The sequence below is a fragment of the Ostrinia nubilalis genome, chromosome Z (genome assembly GCF_963855985.1).
Source record: "Ostrinia nubilalis chromosome Z, ilOstNubi1.1, whole genome shotgun sequence".
NCBI classification, from domain to species: Eukaryota; Metazoa; Arthropoda; class Insecta; order Lepidoptera; family Crambidae; genus Ostrinia; species Ostrinia nubilalis.
In genome coordinates, this window is record NC_087119.1 from 7,338,133 (window position 1) to 7,360,600 (window position 22,468).

General features: G+C 36.7%; 1 protein-coding gene across 1 annotated transcript in view; it reads right to left on the minus strand.

Annotated features, from left to right (window-relative positions):
- LOC135086883 (uncharacterized) overlaps positions 1 to 21,963 on the minus strand; it is a 72,468-nt gene extending 50,505 nt beyond the window's left edge. Inside the window, exons 1-4 of the mRNA XM_063981714.1 lie at positions 21,703 to 21,963; positions 12,200 to 13,189; positions 5,810 to 5,952; positions 2,408 to 2,456 (exon numbers count right to left, since the gene is read on the minus strand). Coding sequence (XP_063837784.1) covers positions 2,408 to 2,456; positions 5,810 to 5,952; positions 12,200 to 13,097 — 1,090 coding nt within the window. The 5' untranslated portion in view covers positions 13,098 to 13,189; positions 21,703 to 21,963. The remainder of the gene's footprint in view (positions 1 to 2,407; positions 2,457 to 5,809; positions 5,953 to 12,199; positions 13,190 to 21,702) is intronic.
- Positions 21,964 to 22,468: the final 505 nt, after the last annotated feature.

Sequence of the window (22,468 nt, forward strand, 5' to 3'; positions counted from 1 at the left end):
TGTTTACTGACACGCCATAGGTGCATGTTTACAATTTACTTTGAAAATTATGACTTGTGAGCTCAATACGGTAGTAGGTAGCTAAACAAGCATTATATCGAACCACTACCAATGAATATTTTTATGTTAGTAAGTACTTCTTTTTTCAAGTAAATGACGACGCGCAATTCAAAAAAAGTCTTTTTTACTTTTTCTGTTCAAAATGAGTAAAATAGTCCAGTCAAATTAGACATGAACCCTGCAATAATTCGCATACAGCTGAAAATTGGTACGAATGTTCGGAGCACCATTATGAATTAACTGTGAAAAGTCCCCATCGATCCGACATGTGCTAAAAAAAATATTCTATGTCAAAGTTAAAAAATACGGGTTTTTGAGATTTTCAGCCAAACGGTAAGTTTTATCACAAAAATATGTATGACAAGGTTTAAGACCATACAATTATCTATCAAAATTGTCTATACACTTTCTCCTAAGAGTCAGCGTTTCTGAGATTCGATGATCCGAAGAGTCAAAAAAGTGTTTTCTTCATAACGGTCTTACACATAAATCCAATGTGATATCGCCTCGTGCCTCGACTCAGCATTGTATCATGATATGTTGTCGACGTCGAATATAAAATGATCAACCTCAATGTCGTCTGTCATCTTTAATTATCGAAAAATGGGTGCAACTTTGACGAAGGACTGCACCGTGAGTTTCTAAGATACGAAGTTTTCGTGTCTATTAAGTTTAAGAGCTCTTATATGCACACGTAACTACTCTACTTGTAACTTTATGGTCACTCTTTTAGCCCGGTCAAGACAGAAAATCCAGGTTGTAATAATTCGCATAGAGCTGAAAATTTGTGTGAATGTTGAGAACACCATCCTTAATGAAATGTCAAAAGTCCCCAACGATCCGTCATTTGAGAAAAAAATTTACGAAGTCGAAGTTTTTTGCATTTTTCCACCAAACAGTAAACTTATCATAAGAAATGATAAGAAATAGTAGTAGATCATAAAATTATCTATTAAAAGTGTCTTTGCCCCTTTTTCCTAAGAGTCACCGTTTATGTGGTAACGATGCAAAAAGTTGAAGAATTCGCATTCTGTTAACTACTCCACAAGTCCACATCTTCAACTCTATTAAAATAGTTTTGAATTGAACAGGATAACAAATACATCTTTAAAAAGGCCTACTGGGGAAACCTGGTAAAAAAAATGCGCCAAATAACCATCATAGGTGTTGTGGAAACATGTGCATATAACGAGAACATCTTAACTAACTTTTTGATTCGTTCTACCTCATAATCGGTGACTCTTAGGAAAAAGGGGTAAAGATAATTTTAATACATAATTTTATGATCTACTATTATTTTTTATCTATTTTTATGATAAGTTTACTACTTGGCCAAAAAATGCAAAAAACTTGGGACTTCGAAAACTTTTTTTTTAAATGACGGATCGTCGGGGACTTTTGACATTTAATTAAGGATGGTGTTCTCAACATTTACACAAATTTTCAGCTCTATGCAAATTATTATAACCTGGACTGTCTAACTTGGTCGGGCTAAAAGAGTGACCATAGAGTTACAAGTAGAGTAGTGACGTGTGCATATAAGAGCTCTTAAACCTAATAGACACGAAAACTTCGTATCTTAGAAACTCACGGTGCAGTCCTTCGTCAAAGTTGCACCCATTTTTCGATAATTAAAGATGACAGACGACATTGAGGTTGATCATTTTATATTCGACGTCGACAACACATCATGATACAATGCTGAGTCGAGGCACGAGGCGATATCACATTGGATTTATGTGTAAGACCGTTATGAAGAAAACACTTTTTTGGCTCTTCGGATCATCGAATCTCAAAAACGCTGACTCTTAGGAGAAAGTGTATAGACAATTTTGATAGATAATTGTATGGTCTTAAACCTTGTCGTACATATTTTTGTGATAAAACTTACCGTTTAGCTGAAAATCTCAAAAACCCGTATTTTTTAAGTTTGACCTTGAATTTTTTTTTTAGCACATGTCGGATCGCTGGGGACTTTTCACAGTTAATTCATAATGGTGCTCCGAACATGCGTACCAATTTTCAGCTGTATGCGAATTAATGCAGGGTTCATGTCTAATTTGACTGGACTAAAATGGTAATAGAAAATTTGTCAAACGAATGGATTTCAATAATAAATTGTGCGTGCGAAATACGAAATACAGATTTCTATTTCATAATCGGACCAAACGAAGTGAATACTTATCGGCGTACACTTGACTAAACTTACGATCAAGTGGAGTCGATTATAAGTTGGTAATAGAGTAGATGATTCAATTATCGATTATGGAACACTTCATTTGTCAGAAAATCTACCAAACTATTCCACACTTCAACTAGTTCACCAAATAAACGTTTTCTCACTTACCCAAATCGGAGAGGCTGACTTTTTCCAGGAACGGGTCCGCAACCGGTAACTGCAACAAACAAATGACATTAGGATATCGACAAAAAATAACCATTTCTTATGGCCAGTGTCAAAATATTCATTAATTTAAAAACATCTCATCACAAAGAAAAGATGAACCTTACAATGATGATAATAAGATTCACGTAAACATTTAAGCCTTAAAAAATTTAAACATTAAAACCTTACATGTTATTATTTGTACATACTTTTGCACGATTTACAACGTGAAAAAGATATCCTTTTCAGTGGCAAATATTACAATATTTGATTGACCCTTATTCATATAGGTACAATTCAATCGGCTTATGCCCGAATGCAATTTATCAATTTATACCAACAACATCTGTCTGATTTCCGTTTTCACTTAAAATAATTTTCGGCGTACGAGCAAAAATAAACCGAGAAGAGTATCAGTTAATTAATAAAACATGATGTACTTATTACAAAAAATATAACGTTTTTTTTTTGTGAAATGATAACTTCCTCTATTTAAACTTTTCAGGTTAATATTTCCATTTCAAGTTTTTTCGGAGTGAAGGACAGCAATTTTGAAAGATTACGGTCAGCGATTTATTTTCACAGATTCAGGCTTATACGCCCCTGTAATATAGGTACATGCATAAGAACTAATCCTTCCCTTACACGTGGTAATTTGTACCACCACCTGCACCACACAGATTAGGTTAGCACATTGAATATTATAGATACTGGTAATTACTAACTAATTGGGTTTAAGTTAATTATTCTGGCAAGATGATTAACGCCCAATTCGTGTTACACGCCGTTTCTGGCAAAGTTGTCTACGCGAAAATCGAACCAAAATAACTCGTTCGTTTCACGGCAGACTGCGCGCGCGTCGTCGAGTCCTTCTTTTGATCCCTTAATGCTAATTTTAGATCCATTGATGATATAAGTTTGCTCAATTAAGGCGATCGAGTTAGCAACAGCAACGTATATTTTAAAATATTTTTATCATCAATAAATTTATGAATGTGCTGTTATCAAAAATCCGACAGTGCCTATTTATACACGAGTGTAGTACAAAGAACAAAGATAACCTTAGATCGGCAATAAAATTGATAGGTTTGTTTAGGCGCACGCGAATTGATATTAATGATTTTTCCTGTTTCTACCCAAATAACGGTAAAATCAAAACCTGTAACTTAATACATTAGCTAAGTAATTATACAACGTAACAAGATTCTTTGTGGACATATTTGTAACTACTCGTAGTTAGTCTCAATAAAAGATTCCTCTGACACAGGCCACTTTTGTTCTGAACGGTAAACAATGAAAGGGAATGCGCTTTACATTTTTGTGATAAAGAAAAACCACTCGCGTGGATAAATGCTAAGACGCAGTTTTTTGATCAGTGGTTAAAATAACCAATTGCTCAAATTTTGTTACCAATGCAATGGTCAAATATTAACAAAATGTAAAACTAATGGTTAATTAAATATTTTACTAAAAGTTAAGCTAACAATCGTTCAAAAAACGTATTTTTTGTTATTTAACCGCTTGTAATATTAAATTTGGGATAACACACAGTTGGTTATTTTTAACTACGGATCAAGAAACTGAACCTTAGTGATAAAACACTGCATTTAAAATTTCAGTACTTACTGTAAATGACATAGCATAATAATTGAGTGAGCAACGCCTGACCGAAGGTTTGGTAGTTAATAAAAGGTCAACAAAAAGTTTATTTAGCTGTTTTGTTTCTAAAAAAGAAATTACGTAAGCAATCTGTCTTTATTTTACTTCGAAACAACACGTGCTTGGATAATTTTACACGATAGTGCAAAATAAAACATACTAAATAAATTTAACTGGAATAAGTTTCTTTCACGCAGGTAAGTATAATAATATTTATGATTTACTTTTCCGTAATGACGATTCAACGTGAAATATTAATGATATCTATCATACTTTATTTACAAATCGCTGGCGTGGACTGTTTACCTTAGCTTTGGTTTCTGCTCACCGTTTGTGGTAAAGAAATAATTCGTTTATTTACGAAGAATCCTTGCCGGGATTTGTGTAAATAAATAAAAGGCATTGCACGGGAACAAATTAAATACAAAACTTCTACATGTATATCGTAAATAATCCTTGCATGGGTTTTGAAATTATCTACCTTTGAGATCGTACACGTTCACCTAAACTTGGTCTAAGCTCGTTCACAAAGCGAATAAATGATAGTAAACAGGGCATTTTACTTTGATGTAACAAATAGAACGTATCTACGTCAAATATTAGTCGGCACGCTTTCCGGACAGGTGAGGTTGCTATTGATACAGGATGATTATATCCCGTGCGAAACCATAGTAACTAACTATCAAGCCAACAATATATTAATGGGAAAAATGTGCAGCCTGCAATATTAAACCAGTCAAAAGCTTGGACTCCAGTCCTGAGATGAAAAGATTTAATCACTGAAGGAAAAGGCTTAACGAAGTAAGTTCCTTGTAGTCTTCATCCGTTCAGTATATCAGCGGCCCTGCCAAATGATATACTAACTTTTGAAATGGATACAGACAACAATTGGGTCGCCACTTTCGCCGACATTTAGTATCGCTATTAAGTATTCCGCGGCAGCGGTCGCCTTAACAAGCTCTGTTGAGTTTTGTTTAGGCTGCCTTCACTTCCGATTTTCCGGGGCAAAATACAAACAAACGCCATTTAATCCTAATTGGAGCTGAATATGTAGCATTTGTGCCGGAATAACATTTATTCCGGAGTGATAAGTGGCATTCTGCCACTCGCTTACGGTTTGCTTTACATATTGGACTATTGGATTTTTTATCTTGCGACGCTATGCGCTCGCTGTGCTCCTGCCAGAAGAGTTGAAGCAACAAACAGCATGGCAGCATGGTGGGGATCGAGGAACGCGTCCGACGCCCGATGCCTGATGGTGGGCACGTGGCCCAGTGACGAGCGCCGCTTCTCCGCCTCCTGCGACGCTGTGAGCTCGAGCTGTGCTCCTGCCAGGAGAGTTGAAGCAACACACTCACCCCCCTGGAGTCGCGGAACAGCATGGCAGCATGGTGGGGATCGAGGAACGCGTCCGACGCCCGATGCCTGATGGTGGGCACGTGGCCCAGCGACGTGCGCCGCTTCTCCGCCTCCTGCGAAGCTGTGCGCTCGAGCTGTGCTCCTGTCAGAAGAGTTGAAGCAACACACTCACCCCCCTGGAGTCCCGGAACAGCATGGCAGCATGGTGGGGATCGAGGAACGCGTCCGACGCCCGATGCCTGATGGTGGGCACGTGGCCCAGTGACGAGCGCCGCTTCTCCGCCTCCTGCGACGCTGTGCGCTCGAGCTGTGCTCCTGCCAGGAGAGTTGAAGCAACACACTCACCCCCCTGGAGTCGCGGAACAGCATGGCAGCATGGTGGGGATCGAGGAACGCGTCCGACGCCCGATGCCTGATGGTGGGCACGTGGCCCAGTGACGAGCGCCGCTTCTCCGCCTCCTGCGACGCCGTGCGTTTGAGCTGTGCTCCTGTGCAAAAAAAATATGGTTTAGTAAAGGAGCGAATATTAATAAATAAGAGTATGGAGAATTCAACCCCTGGACATAGTCAAGATTTGGAGCCGTATTACAGAAAGAAGGAAGGAAAACTCAATTCAATATTTGACACAGATTAAAGTATTTATCAAAATTCCAACATTCATATTGCAAAGGACAATGGGCAAAATGGTACCCGGCTCCAATAGATATGAGTCTAGTATCATTTGAAAGGTCTTACCAAGATGAACAACTTTTACTATGACCACCAGCCTCAGATCTGGTTGTGTATGAAGATATACATACTTTTTTGCAGAATGGTACCCGGCTCCAATAGTTATGTTTGTAGTGTCATTTGAAAGGTCTTACCAAGACGAACAACATTTATTATGGCCACCAGCCTCAGATCTGGTTGGGTTCGAAGATAAAGATACTTTTTGTGTAACCTAAGTATCATACAATATGAAGGGGGACGCGCTCGGGGCAGGGCACCGACGAGATGGTCGGACGCGGTGAGGAAGACGGTGGGCGGGAGTTTGCATCGTGCGGTCCACACAGCTTATGACCGTAGTCTGTGGAGGAACACTATCTGTGGTCGCGATCCTCATCAGTGAGGGACCGAGGAAGAAGAAGAAGAAGTATCATACGTGTCCATCGTATGGTACTTAGGTTATGCGAGGCAGGAAGGGCTTACTGCTCCAGCATCCTTCCTTAACTCTAGAATTATCGATGAGGATAATTGTGAAATAAATATTTTTATTTAAAGAAGCACTACCCCCTTATTAATAAAAAGTTACACCTAGGAAGAACCTTCGATTAAAATGACATTTCCATACCAAATGACAATTTAAGCCAGAGTTCAACTAGGGTGTAACTTTTATTAATAAAGGGGTTAAAGTTTTATTACTTCTTAAGGGTTTTATTATGGGTTGCTAAAGCGAATAAACCCACAAGACCCAATAAGTCCACCCACAAGATGAACCGACGACCTCATAAAGGTAGCGGGAAGGCGCTGGATGCAGGCCGCCACCAACCGGCCATTGTGGAAATCATTGGGGGAGGCCTATGTTCAACTGGACGTCCTATGGCTAAAATGATCATGATGATGATGATGAAAGCGAATAAAGGGCTAATAGCTTGGGTAGTTCATCGTAGGTATAATCCTTTCCTTTTCAATGCTTCTTTTAGTTATATTAATAGATTGTAGTCATAATACATACTCGTATACATGGATGATTGTGTTATACTTTCATTATAATACTTAGTGGAATTACTGCTTTCAAAACGTGAATTAGAACTGGCCCCATAGCAGACATTTTCCTACATCTAAAGGCCTTTTAAAATATATATATGTTATGGCTATTGGAGCGGGTACCACTTTCCATACATTTGTGCCCATCATCCTTTGCAATGCAGTTGTCACAAAATTTTCCACGTATGGTCTTTCTAAAAACATAGTTTTTGAAAAAGCCTTATAGGATTCGATCGGTCGCATTTCGATATTCAGACTAAACCAAACACATGACAAAAGACAATGCCGGAAATTGGCGTCTTTTTTTTTTCGCGCGGCCATCGACCAAACCTTGTTTTTAGGGTTCCGTAGCCAAATGGCAAAAAACGGAACCCTTATAGATTCGTCATGTCTGTCTGTCCGTCCGTCCGTCTGTCCGTCCGTATGTCACAGCCATTTTTTTCCGAAACTATAAGAGCTATACTGTTGAAACTTGGTAAGTAGATGTATTCTGTGAACCGCATTAAGATTTTGATGCAAAAATAAAAAAAATATAATAAATATTGGGGGCTCCCCATACTTAGAACTGAAACTCAAAAAATTTTTTTTCATCAAACACATACGTGTGGGGTATCTATGGATAGGTCTTCAAAAAAGATATCGAGGTTTCTAAAATACTTTTTTTCTAAACCGAATAGTTTGCGTGACAGACGCTTCCAAAGTGGAAAAAAGTTTCCTACCCCCCCCCCCCTCTAATTTCTAAAATAAGAAAATGAAAAATCTAAAAAAAACATAATTATGATGTACATTACTATAAAAACTACCAACGAAAATTGTTTTGAACGAGATCTAGTAAGTAGTTTTTTTTAATACCTCGTAAATCGTAAACCGCTTATTACCGCGTAATCTTTCATACTAATAACTTAAATAAAAAATAATAATTTTAATTTCATAAATCAATGGTACGAGTCCGACTCGCACTTGGCCGGTTTTTTTTATTACAAAATAGTGTAATAAACCAAACTTACTATGACATGTATACCTCTAAACTCAGTCTGAACTGAGTTACGAGCATTAGAAGTTTGATGATTTTACATACTAGATTTGCTTTTTGCGCGCAAGTTTTGTAAGAAATTGCAACAAAATAGTGACATTGTATGTGTAAACAAACAATACCAACCATTAAAGGCTCCAGACATCAGTATGGAGCAGAATCAGCGCAATAAAAAAATAGCGCAATATTTTGTTGCAAATTTCTTACAAAACTTGCGCGCAAAAAGCAAATCTAGTATGAAAATCATCAAACTTCTAATGATCATAACTCAGTTCAGAGTGAGTTTAGAGGTAGGTATACATGCCATAGTAAGTTTGGTTTATTACACTATTTTGTAATCAAAAAACAAAGTTTGGTCGATGGCCGCGTGAAAAAAAAAAGATGCCACCTTCCATACAAAATCTGGCATTGCCATTTTTGACAGCGATCGAATCGAGTTTGAGCATTTTTATAAGAGACCTTAAAGTTAAAATTACTATGTAAGTAGCCTTATCAACCAGCGCATTTTTTCATATTTTTTCTTTTAATTAAAATGATTTTGCAGTGAACAGTGGCCTTTTAACACAATATTCTCGAGTTAAATAGAACGCAAATGAACTGTTTTACTTTAATTAATGTATGCCAGAACTGAACTTTGACTATCGTGCGAGCGTGTGTGAATGAAGTTCGTAACTACACAACTAAATTACCACTTCAGCAGTCCACTGCAGCACATCCAGCTACACATTGGGGCATTTATTGCAACTGTAACAGGTGCTAGTTTAAAAAAATATATGTTCTGCTTCATGTACCCTAATGAGCACCACGTTCTATGTTTTATTATTTTGTTACGTTTGTGAGCGATTGATGTGTCCAATAATGGCAGTTTCGTAAATAAATACCAATTCAAATAACTTAGTTTTACTTTTAAAACCAATAGAGGCGTAACGTGAAGTGAGCAAAGAATCTTGATAATATTATCGATTCAATCGATCGAAAATCAATTGCATAACGACATCTTATCGACATGCACCAAATCAGTCACACGATTGAGGTATCGACAGTTTTAATCTAGATTTTATGTAGATAATATCTAAACTTTCAAAGCTTCATATTACAACAATCGATTCATCGGCCAATCGGATTTATTTTTCATCATTACTGTCATTACTTACTCATAGGAAATAAAATAAAATAAAGTCTAATTCTGACACAGTATTTTTACTGTGACGGGTAATTAGATTCTTACTCATCATTGTGTGGCCTAAATAAATTCGACAGGTGAACATCGCCCTTACATGACGTCACCAATAATTGTTAAGCCGATCGAACCAAACTTACTATTCAATGTCATGCTCAAGCTGGTGGATCCAATTAAAACACTGGTTAAGTTAATTACTACACGCAGTCACACTAGCATTGAAGGTATGACTGCCATCATTAGAGACTTCTTTCGCTAGTTCAAATTTCACAAAATATTGCACATGTAAGTGCGACTAGCACAACTCTTAATTATTTTGTTTAGGTTTTTAATTTAAAATGCTTCTTTTGAGGCTTTGAAAATAATCTTTTTAAAAAGTTTTTGTGTATTTAAGTGAAAAATAATCTGGTTTTAATTTACTTTGCAGGGTCTTCTTTTTGGTATTAAGTTCGGTTAAGCAAAGTTTAAAATATTTAAATATTGGAATACAGCAATTGTTACAATCACAGTGAGAGTTTTAGGAAAAATTAGGTCCATCAGACAATTTAGCGTCCACAAAAGGTCGGGTTTTTTGGTATCGTAAAACATTTACAGCAGTCTACAGTTACTAATGAGGGCTATCGTTTTAGCGCTCACCAGTTAGCGCCACTGTAGAGTAAGGTCCTGTCACTTGCTAGTAGCGAAGACAGTGGCGCCAACTGGTGAGCGCGAAAGTGGTAGGAGGACTATCGCATTTGCACTCATCAAGATGGCGCCACTGTAGTGTAAGGTCCTGTCAATCGCCAGGGGTGCCAACTGTTAAGTATAAAAACGATAGCCCTCATTACTGTTATGCCATTTAAATGTAATTATAGAATTCTGGATTAGTTAGTACGAATAGTACCATTTTCAGAGTCCTTTGCAAGTGTTTTATTGTTAGAGAATTCAGTACTTCGTTTAGGGACTAATAGTCTGTTTACAGTATTCGTTAAGATGATTTTTCTCAATTAAACCCACGTTCTATCCCATTCATTTCAATAAAATAAACAAAATCCAACCGATGCATTTTCTTTGAGTTACCTAATCAGACCACACCGAACCTCACTGATACATTCTGTACGGATGAAGTGGTTGTAATTGAGTTGGCCTGTTCAAGTGCCTAATTGACACCTGACAGATGATCTTGTATTCATCATAATTGGACCAATTTAATAGGCGTAAACTATTGTGATTTGTGTGGTAACTACATGACAGCCTAATTTCAATTATATAAATTCAATTAATTTTGTTGCGGGTCCAATGGCAGTTTTACTTTCCCCAGGGACAAACTTGACCTTCATTGGTTGGGTTTTTATGGCGGTCAAGCTGTGTGGCTACACAGAAGTTGCAGTGGTGGGAACGAGAGGTGGGAATAGTCCCGTACATGAGAACCTAAATGCATGTATTGGGTACTAAAACGGACGAAAATTCAAGAAAATACAATCTTACTGCTCGAAGTTTCTTCGATGTCAGTCAGTTTTTTTTTTGGAGCAAAGAATATTTTCGAATACTTACATTTTGACGTAAATAGAATTGTTGAAAACACTTTTTGAAAAACACATCCATAATATTATTTACTAACTAAACCTTTTGTTAGAGAGTCAACATTATAAATTCACTGTTGAATATGTTATGGATTTGTGCAATCACGCGTGCAATATTAATAAGTTAGTAGATAACAAGTGATACATTTCTGGCCATCTGTTCAGTGGTAATGGTGTAAGAGAGCAATTTATCTTAATCTTATTAAATGGGCTATATGAAAGAGATTAGATAAAAAGCGTATGATTTATTGCGCCACGACTAACAAAATATAAAGTTCACAAACCAATCAATTAGTTGTAATAAGGAAAAGTTTCTTAATTAAAAGTAAGTAATTAGTTTATGAACTTGGATTGGCGCACTTTCAAGTAGAGTGGCACATAAAAATGATTGAAAAATTTAATGCTTCTAGTATAAGTAGCCGTGAACACTGCAACGCAACTGTTCGCGTAATTAATAGAACAGTTCTTGACTGTGGGGAATGTAAAGATAAACGGGAAAAAATTTCAATGACCCGCGAATTTAGGGCAAACAATTCGCGGGTCATTGAAATTTTTTCCCGCTCATAACGAGCCCCAGCTTCGTGGTACCGCTGTTTAAAAACCTCAAAAGCTGGTAAATACACCAAAAACAACACACACAGTCTATTAAAGCTGCATTTAAATCTCATGTAGATGCAACGCGCCTCAAGATCGGCCACAAATACATGTCGTGCTCTGGTTCCTAAATAAACTTCGTACAGATATACCCACGCCAAAAATACAGCTGCTTAAATGACATAATCAATTAATTGAACTTACTACATATTGCAATTTTAGAGGTCTTGGACTTCAGACTTAATACAGATTATTAAGTGTATTGATAAATAAAACGAGAATAAACACGTAAACGATAAGTGTTGACTGAGCTATTGACGGTCGTGATCAAACAAACACAAAGCTCAATGGAGGAAATGAGATGGCGGATGCTATTTGCTTTCGTGCGCCATCAGTTCACCAAGAACGCACTCACGAGAATTTTAATATGTATTGGCAACATTATTAACAACACATAACCGTGTACATGTTTGTGTTATTGCCAACTTTTTCCAGGAAAAGGACGATAAAAATTAGACTTTATTCTTATCGCATAGTTAATTAGTCGATTCATAAGATGAGTTTATTTAAACCACTTTTGTTTTAATACAGATCTAAATATAATAATTAGTAAAATTTACCTTCTCGTAAAATTTCATCGAAAATTTGATAAGTTGTACCGACATCTTCAAGTATCGGTCTTTTGTAGATTCTATGGAGATGCTCTGCATCCAAAGACTTGGATCTAGAACGAAATTCATCCGAGTCAGTTTTGTGAGAATCTTCACTGCTGGTAGACGGAACAGCACAGGATCCGCGTCGGCTTTCACCACCAGAATCATGTCGCCAATGATTAACTTTTTTACTAAAAGTACGGATCAGTTCTTGAATTGAGTGGTGCTTATGTTTATGGCCACTACTACTTGACCCCGAACCTCGTCTCTCATGGGAATGGTAGTGGGAATCTTTGGTACCGCTAACACTCTCAGTTAGTTTTTGTGCAAAACTTTTGTTATCAAATTTACTCTTGTGACTCAGTTTTGTGTTACTTATCTCTCCGTATCGCTCGCATTTACTATACTCATTCTCTTGAATGTCATCCATGGCATCATTGTATAGTGGAGATACGAAATGTTTGTGGTCATGGCGTGGGGCCTGATATGTATTGACGCCGATCTGGTATCGCTCACCCTCGCTTCGCCGCCTGCTGTCGTGGTAGTGTGTGTGGTATGGTTGGTGCGATGACGTTGAGCCCCTGTCCATGACGTCACGAAAGTAGCTCGCAAAATTTGGGTAGCGGTCACGGGGACTAGATGCAAATTCGTAAGGACTTCCCGAAGTTCCTCGCAAACTTCTTTGGGCGTAAGAGCCGCGTTGGTTGATCGGAATAGATCTAGATTGCGCATCGTGAGAGGTACCATGACGGGAATCAATCGAACTGTTTGTAGAGTGCCAGCTCTCTGTGCTATCATCTTTCTCTAGCGGCGGGGTAGATTCACGCGAATGGTGCTTGTGCAGGAAATGTGATAGACCGTGCATTTTGACCTTACAGGGTGCAGTCAGTCTTCATAATAAATAAATAGTCCACATACATATGTGTTGTTGACTACATTTTTAGTCTACTAGTTTATCTGTACAGATCAAAGAAACATAAGGATGATAGTATCTCGGTCCGACCTTCAAATAATATCGCTCGACGGCGTCTAGTTTATAAGAAGCATTCCGACTGTTGACCCACAATGACAACTGATAAATTACGCGCGGTCTAGCTGTTTCAAGGACACGGCCATTTTTGTATAATGTGGTTGTTATGTGAGCAGTGATCACAAGTATAAAGAAACCTGTATTCTGTTCGTGGTAAGAGGATGTGTTTAGTTATATAGGTCAGTATAGCTAAACGATTGTGTAACGAGAGCCGATGCAGGGGAGCCGGTTTTGTGAGATTCAAGGTCGCGCTTCCCTAAATTTAGGGGAGTGCGTTCCCCAACCGGAAAGACGCGGAGGGTCATGGCGAAACACAAGTTTTTCGGCCAGGACGCATGCGTGTGCCGGGTCACCTTGCTCTCGTCTCCCTTGGCCACGAATCGCAACCAATGTTTAATAACAGCGACGTTATGCACGCGGTATTTTTATTGGTACATTAGCACTAATTCATTTGTTACTGATTGGACAAAGGCTATTAAAATTATATTAACCTGTTTATCGAGTACAATGACATTAAAATACTTGGTATTTCGTAATATAGGAATTAAAACTGTTTATCGACTTATTAATTACTACCTGTCCCAGCGAACTACGTACAGCCAGTTTTGTAGGACCTGTACGTTCTATTTCCATGTTTTTAGAACCTCCTATAGCCCGGCCCGTATAAAAGCTTCTTCATTGTATTTATTTCGGAAGAAGGATGTTTTTATATTTTCCTGTAAGCAGATCAGCAAAGTAAGTTTGTTTGTAATTTCTAGTCTAAAAGTATTTAGTAATAGTTAACAGTGGACGTTCTTTTGTTTGTAATATTGTCATAAAAAAATAGCGTACTTTAAATCTTCCTTAGTATAATTTATAAAAAATAACTCTTGACCCTCATGAAAAAAGTTAGAAAAGGTTAAACACGAAATACATTTGAGTGTTATATAACATTGAATATATTATTATATAGAATAGAGTGTATATTCGGGTATTAGTAATTCAAAAAACCCAAATTACAGTAAATCACTCATGTAACCCACACAATAAATCTCTTTCATAAAACATACTTTACTGGCAACATGATTTATGTGTCAAATTAGGCATGAAGACGTTGTAAATCGTTTAGTTGGACGATTTTGTATCTACTGAAGGCTTGATCCTCGATTCTGAAATAACATTTTGAGACACCTACGTTCGGTCGAAGTGGATTCACTTTGCTTGACACCTAAATGGATTGCGGTTTTTAAACTATAAATAGTGAATATTCCAGAATCGGGGCCAGTTAAATAAAAACTACCTGGTCGAGACTTTTGACGTCGACACCGTCAGTCACCGATTTGGAACTCGCGAATGAAGTGAAGAACCAAAATAAATGTGCCAGTATTTGAAATATGTCCATTAACCGAGCCCGGACGAAACTTTTAAAGCAACGAAATTGCAGCTAAAAACATTTATGTGATGCGTGAGCATCTGTTGCATTCGTGTGTGCTATCCTGCGCCAAAACGCGTGTTTAATATACATATTTGCCCACATTAAGTCACGATCACGAAACTGCTTCAAAACATGACATGTGTCTTCAGCTCGAAGTCAGGTTACCTCATCAGTATTTATAAATTTTGTCAATTCTACAAAAGATTATGCTTTTTCGCCAAAACCAAAATGGAAGAAACAGTAAATGAATTTCGTATTTCCCCCGAGCACGCGGGTCATTGTATTAGTGTTGACAACATATAAGTTGCCTCCGGGTGTGTCATTCATTTATTTTAATACGCCGTACATACATATCGTTAAGGAAAACAATTCCTCCAAAAACATCGGATTGCCGCTATCGGACACGGGAGCAAAAAACTTGAATATAAATCGTACCGTATGGAATAATTTCATAATCGAATTAACGTTAATGACTGATGAAATTAATCTTAAGTGTTTACTGTAAAGAGCTAATTTGAAGGTTAATTAGGTTATAACATCGTTTTTATGCCTTTGTGTTACAGGTACACGAGAATAAGTCAGATGAAAGACTGTTTTTACAATAAAAGAACAAGGCGTGTTTACATATTCTTTGTAAAGGTGAGTATTGTAAGTATTTCGGTAGAAGTTATTCAACCTTTTACACAAATGGTGACAAAAATCCTTTGTGGTTGAAACACCCTGATTTTCCGATAAGACGTTTCTTATTTTTCGGGGGACACTAAGCCGTCAGTCTTATCAAGCTATTACAGACAACAAAGGCCCCGTAAAGTTTTAGGCTCAGTTGCACCACATAACTTTAACCGTAACTATAACGATAACCGATGTTTTTTGTATGGAGTTTAACAGATGTTTGACGTTTGTCAAAGCTAAAGAAAGACGGTACCCAGTCTAAAACTAGCTTTGATACCGCCCGAACGTTAAAACGAAAACTGATGGAAAATAAAATAAACGAACTTCTGTGAAATCACAATAACAAAAATAATGGAAGAGATTACATTGAAGTGGTATTGTTTCTGTATAAATAACGCGTTTTACAATAACGAATCGGCTGACATAAAGACAACATAGGAATTTGTTTTATTCATAGGTGTTAAAATATGACTAGAATCCATTTCAATTGTGATAACCCTCATATCAGCCAGGTAAAGCAGTGGCAATGTAGGGTTCGCATTATTTTAACCTTATTTGGGTCTATTAAGGTTACGGAAAATTTAAATTGTTTAAACTTTAAAGGCTAACAGCTATTTTCGTGCGACCAAAACTTGATCCAATGAGATGGGATGGGTTACACTCGCCTGTTTTCATGAATACTTACTAATTACGTTAACGATTCAGTTTCTTTAATGCCAAACATTACATTACAATTGGACTTTGTTAAAACCTACTGTGATGTTAAATAGAAGGTTTAAGGCACCGATGGGTTTTTATTGCTTTTTTTAGTATTTATATTTGCTACCTTTTGGTCTATGGAGTATTTGTCAGTGGATTTTTGCATTAAATAACTACATTTCTAAGAGGTTTTTCATTTTCCTGCTATCGCATGGCAGCACGCCCCAGGCCAGGCCTGCTTTCCGCGACAAAAGGTTAAAATAATATTCTTCATGAAAATATGTTAAAATCAACAACTTTCCCACGTTCGTGTAGTTTGATCTACATAACAATTTCGATGAATCAATAATTATGTAACGGTTTTGTTACACCTGCACACACAATCCAATGCAAGTACATACCTACCTAAGTAATTCGAACTTAATAGCAAGTCGTGTGTTGTATACTACTTCCGTTCTAAATAACCAAATTAAACTGTATGCAAGCATAATAAATGTTATAATAGCTCATTACAAAGTAATCTACATTGTACAGGTGCATCTACAACGTGTCCCAAAATTCAAGGATAAGCCGGCGCCGCAGGATGGACATAGTCATGACTACTTTAGGAAAAATAAGAAAAAAAATCTATCTTAATTATTTTTTAAGTTACACAATAAATTATGAAATTCTTCGGAAATTGACACCCCTATTGATATTTTACATTACCACGACCACTATTTTTTAAATATTTCTGTTTTTTTGTTTGTATCGGCAACTTAAATAGTGCTGCTGTCCACTCCAATTCTTAAAACCCCCAGAATCCTTGCAGTTTTTACACAAAAGTTAATCAAAATATGATATTTCCTTAAAATTTTGAACGATTTTTACTTTCACTCCACTTTGACTCGTCGTTTTGTAAAAAAAAAGTATGAACACTACTGCGGCAAGCTTTTTATAAAGTTGACGCAACTATCCAAGATTCCAAAATGGTATAATACTCTAAGAAAACTAGTCGCAAAAAAGATATGTGTACCATTTTTACAAACACTTCGCTTGTTAGTTAGTGTGGGACAAATCTTGCAACTGAATTTAAGACCAGTTCTCCTCAACCGATTGAGCTAAAATTTGGTTACATTATGTAAGTACGATGACGATGCATTATTATGGTACCATTGAGCTGGATGGAGTCTGGAGGTGACCATAGGAACTTCTAAACGAAACGGCGGAATCGCATCTAGTTTGGGTTCGTTGGATTTGTCTTTTCGAGCACTTTAGTGCTAGATGATATCCAGGATCCTGATAATGAGTCAAGAGGTAGCCAGGAGCTGGCCAAAGAACTCCTAAACGAAATGGCGGAAGCTTATCGAATTTAGGTTCGTTGGATTTGACTTCCCGAGCACTTGGACCATAAAATTGAGAAACAACTAAAAAGTGTAAAATAAAGTTATAATAAAAAAAGAAACTTTTTTTAAAACAAGCATTAATGAGATTTAAGAAAGAATTTAACGATAAAAATAATTGTATGCAAGATTCAAATAATTTCGAAAGCTTGTAGCGCAAACAGAAAAAAAGAGGAATAAATTCCATGCGCGATTATAACTTTATTTTAAACTTTTTAGTTGTTTCTCAATCTCATGGCCTAAGTGCCCGGGAAGACAAATCCAACGAACCCAAATTCGATAAGCTTCCGCTGTTTCGTTTAGGAGTTCCTATGGCCAGCTCCTGGCCACCTCTTGACTTCATCATCAGCACTCTGGACATCATCTAGCACTAAAGTGCACGAAAAGACAAATCCAACGAACCTAAACTAGATGAAATTCCGCCGTTTCGTTTAGAAGTTCCTATGGCCACCTCCAGACTCCATCCAGCTCAATGATACCATAATATTGCATTGTCATCGTACTTACATAAGTATACCAAATTTCAGCTCAATTGGTTGAGGAGAACTTGTTTTAAATTCAGTTGCAAGATTTATCCCATACTAACTAACAAGCGAAGTGCTTGTAAAAATGGTACGCATATCTTTTTTGCGACTAGTTTTCTTAGAGTATTATACCATTTTGGAATCTTGGATAGTTGCGTCAACTTTATAAAAAACTTGCCGCAGTAGTGTTCATACTTTTTTTTTACAAAACGACGAGTCAAAGTTGAGTGAAAGTAAAAATCGTTCAAAATTTTAAAGAAATATCATATTTTGATTAACTTTTGTGTAAAAATTGCAAGGATTCTGGGGGTTTTAAGGATTGGGGTGGACAGCAGCACTACTTAGGTTACCGATACAAACAAAAAAACAGAAGTACTTGAAAAATTGTGGCCGTGGTAATGTAAAATATCATAAGGGGTGTCAATTTTCGACGAATTTCATTATTTATTGTGTAACTTAAAAAATAATTGAGATAGATTTTTTTTCTTATTTTTCCTAAAGTACCCATGACTATGTCCGCCCTGTGACGCCGGCTTATCGTTGAATTTTGGGACACGTTGTATATGAACAAAACTGATGTTTTTAAATTTAAACTTAGTCATTAAGAAATAACTTTCTTGTAATTTATCTTTTAAATTGCTAACTTATTTTAACTGGTTCTGGAACCTTGTTAATCAGTATGAACATGTATGAAAATGCGCACATTGGATCGGCCGGCTAAAAGTCTAAGATATTAACACTGCTTAGCTTTAAATAACAGCAAAATAAGCATTATATTTACATGTAAATATTATATACTTTTATGTTTAAAATTACTTTCTTATGACAGAAATACTTAAGCTTATAATTCTCATAAGTGACCGATATCAGCATAACCACCTTATCGTTTAGATCCGCGTCCTTTTCAATCACTCTGAATGAAACTCCTGACAAGAAATCTAAAACCGATAAAACGCTCACTAGTACACGAGTTCCAAGTTTTACTTGTTTTTCAACATTGTGTAAATCGGGCATGATTAACCTTGAACATAAATTACCATGAATTAGGCGACATAATATGAATTAATGGGTTGAGGGCCAGGAAGATTAAACGGTAAGTGTCTGTAATTCTTCATTATAACAAGCTTAATTACTCAACAGAACTTTTTGGTAGCTCGATACAAATTGCAAGATGTCTTCTTGAAGATTTCCTTTGATCAGAATAAAAATTCAATATCGACTGTTTCAAGATTACAAAACGGAGTATTTGGCTTTTCAATGGAAATGTACGTGTGCCGTCGCACAAAAACGTACTACTCTGTCACGTTAAACTAGAAACAACCGACAAAGAATGTCTCCAGTCCCGACTCCTGTCGCGCCAAGCGCCCGGTGTTGGACAAAGCAAAGGACTTGAAAAACAAACAACTCCTGTCAAATTGTTTACACACCGCCTAGCTTTACCTTTGCCCGCAACGAGTCACACCCAAACGTGTAACACTGTTACTCGTTGGGAAAAATCCATCAAGTCACAAATTAGGACAACTGTTTACCTACGTATCTTCTCAACGGTTCACACGTTTATTAGGCACCCTTAATGACAGAATAAAAAAATCAAAATAACTTAATTATTCTAAGGCTTTTTGTCAGACAATACTAGTTACAGTATGACCGGTTAAGAAAATAGGTAACAAAATTTCCTAACGAGTAACAGAGTGAGTGACTGGATGGTTTATTTCCCGAGTCACAGTTTTACTCGTCTGGGTGTGACTGGTTGGGAACAAGCGGCTTTACCTGCACACTGTCAGACACAAAAACGTTTGCAGCGATCAGAGGAAATTCATAAATAAACTTTGATAAGAAAACGCAAATGTTATGCTCCAATTCTAAGGCCTTGCTTGATTGATATGCGGAAAAAATTATCCATTATCACGTTATGTGTGTGACAAATAGTTTCACTCAAGTGCTACTTTATAAATTGCATAGTGTTACGTAAATAAAATGGAGTAAGTTTTGAGCACATTAACATTTATCAAACGTCTTTGTTTCAAAATTGCACCTTTGCGAAGCGATATTGCTTGACATCAAAAAGTTTTCAAATATGCAACATCAGTAATGTTACGTAATGAATTGAGTACAAATTAATATTGTCTCATATTACTTATGAAACTAGATTTTTTAAGAAAATTCGAGTTATTTTATCATTACTAAATACTATATTATCCAACGAGGCAGTTCTTTGGAATCTACCATGACTGACTGTGGTTTATAAATTCAATTATTTTATCATACTCGTATCATTTCTAAACATATCCAAGTGGTTCTAAATTGGAATATAAGTGGGTATGAAATGCAATACTTTTGAATAAGAAAAAATATTAAATTCTGGTGCTCAAGAAATGGAGTAATTTTTTTTTAATATTGATGTTGAATATGGTTTGCTTGCTTAAAAGTTTAACAGATACCTAGAAGTCATGAAAAAAATTAGGGAAATGTACAAAAATGTTTATATACTTTAATGATTATAATTATTGGATTGAAAAAATTACGTCGGCGGACTGAAAACGGTGAAAAAAGTGAAACAAACGTTCTTTGATGTCAAATTTAGAATTTTCGATGCGATGTAAATTAATTCTTCTGGATTGGATACTAGGATGAATAGTCATTACCCCGTAATCGATATTACTTGGCTCGCTTAAATAATCACGAAAGTCTCATTGTTAATAGTAGATTTATGATGAATCTGTTCCGTTTTCAGGTTTTCGAATGAACAGAATCTTTAATTAAAACCATTATTAGCTTCAGACCTTGTTTCAACCAATATCTTCAATTTCAGTGGCACATTTTATTTTCGTTTAAGTTACGGTTAATGAGTTAAAATTAGGCTTGATTTATAACAGTTTATTATTACTTAAAAAATATTTTTAAATAAGTAAACTTGTAAAAGAAGGACGTTTAATTTTTAAGATGAAAAACACTCATTTTGATGTGATTTATAACCCTTTTAAACATTTAAACTAATAAACAATAACATTATGACAGTCTCGGAGCGTGTAACGTGGGAATTAGTAAAAAATTGAAACAATTGAAAAGGTGTGTGGAATTAGTAAAAAAAAACAATTGAAAAGGTATCAATGTTATTAATAGCATGGCCATCATGATGCATGATTTTATCTATTCGGACCGGTTTAATGTCGGAATCGGTGCCACTGTCATTCGACACAACTGGCCAGTTATAATTTTACTTTGACAGGCATAGAAATACAATATTAAACGTAAACAAATGTGATTTACTTAAAAGTTACATAATTTCCGCAATTTATCTCGTCGGCTTAACATACCTACCTAACTTGAATCAACTTATTTAAGAAGTATAAAGATTAAACTTTTAGGAATGAGTGAATATTGGATTTCAATTTCCTCCGAGCTAGCACGCCAGTTTTTGAACGTTTCGATCACGACGCCGCTTTTGCTTTGGCGCTCAGAATCATGAATGAGATGACATTTATTAATAAAGTTTAGATTAATTTGTAGATATTTTCAGACAAATGGGTCCGCCGGAAGCTTCGCAATGTAATGTTTATTTACAATGATAAATTATATGTGTTCTAAAATTGGCAGTGACGATTTTAGCAATGTGTGTGTGACTATAGTAACATTTCTGTTTACTATGTGTGGCGCATTGCGCCAGAGGAGCGTATTGCCATACGTGCACCATGTGCTGTTATTATGGCATCATAAACACAGACACCGGTCGACCGAGATACTCGTACATTCTTGTGAGATTTGAACCAATCACCTCCGTTCACAGTGTTTTTAACTTAGGTTAGTATCACTGATGTGCATCGTAAACACGCGTTCACTTCATAGTGTTGTCGTGCGGTTCGACACGTCACTCACTCGCGGCGGCCGTGGGAGTACTAAGTTAGCGGAGTTACGGAGTAAGCAAAGAGCGGGAACGAGAGGGCAGGAACTCCGAGCGGCCGCGTGGTCCGCACGCGACTCTCGGCACGCTCGCGTACGAGCCACGAGCACGAGTTCCGACCGGCGACTAATCCTTCGCGCCATGCTTGCTCGAGCCATGCCGTCTACACTTCAACTCGCTTCAACTGTCAATGTCAATACCGCGGGACCGCCATCGAAATTAATGAAAACAAACTTGCGTTCCCTTTAAAGAAATATGTAAACATTTTTCAGTTAAGTACCTAGGTAGGTACTTATACTGTGTTTGTATCGGTGTTTGTTATGTTGATATGTTTAAAGACAATTAGGTTGTTAATATTGCTCTAAGTCAACAAGGTTAGAAATAGGGAAATAAGGGTTGCTGCTTCACACAAGCGCATAGTACAGAACGTATCGAGCCTGTAACGTAATAAACAAAATAAACAAAAAAAACACCACTCACTCTTAATACCACCGATTGCGTTCCTAAAAACTGATTCCGCAAGGTTATTTATTCTTTGCATAAAGTTACCCATCCCATGATGTAGAACTGATGACTGTGACAAGACTGATGATTGGTTTGTACGACTACCCACC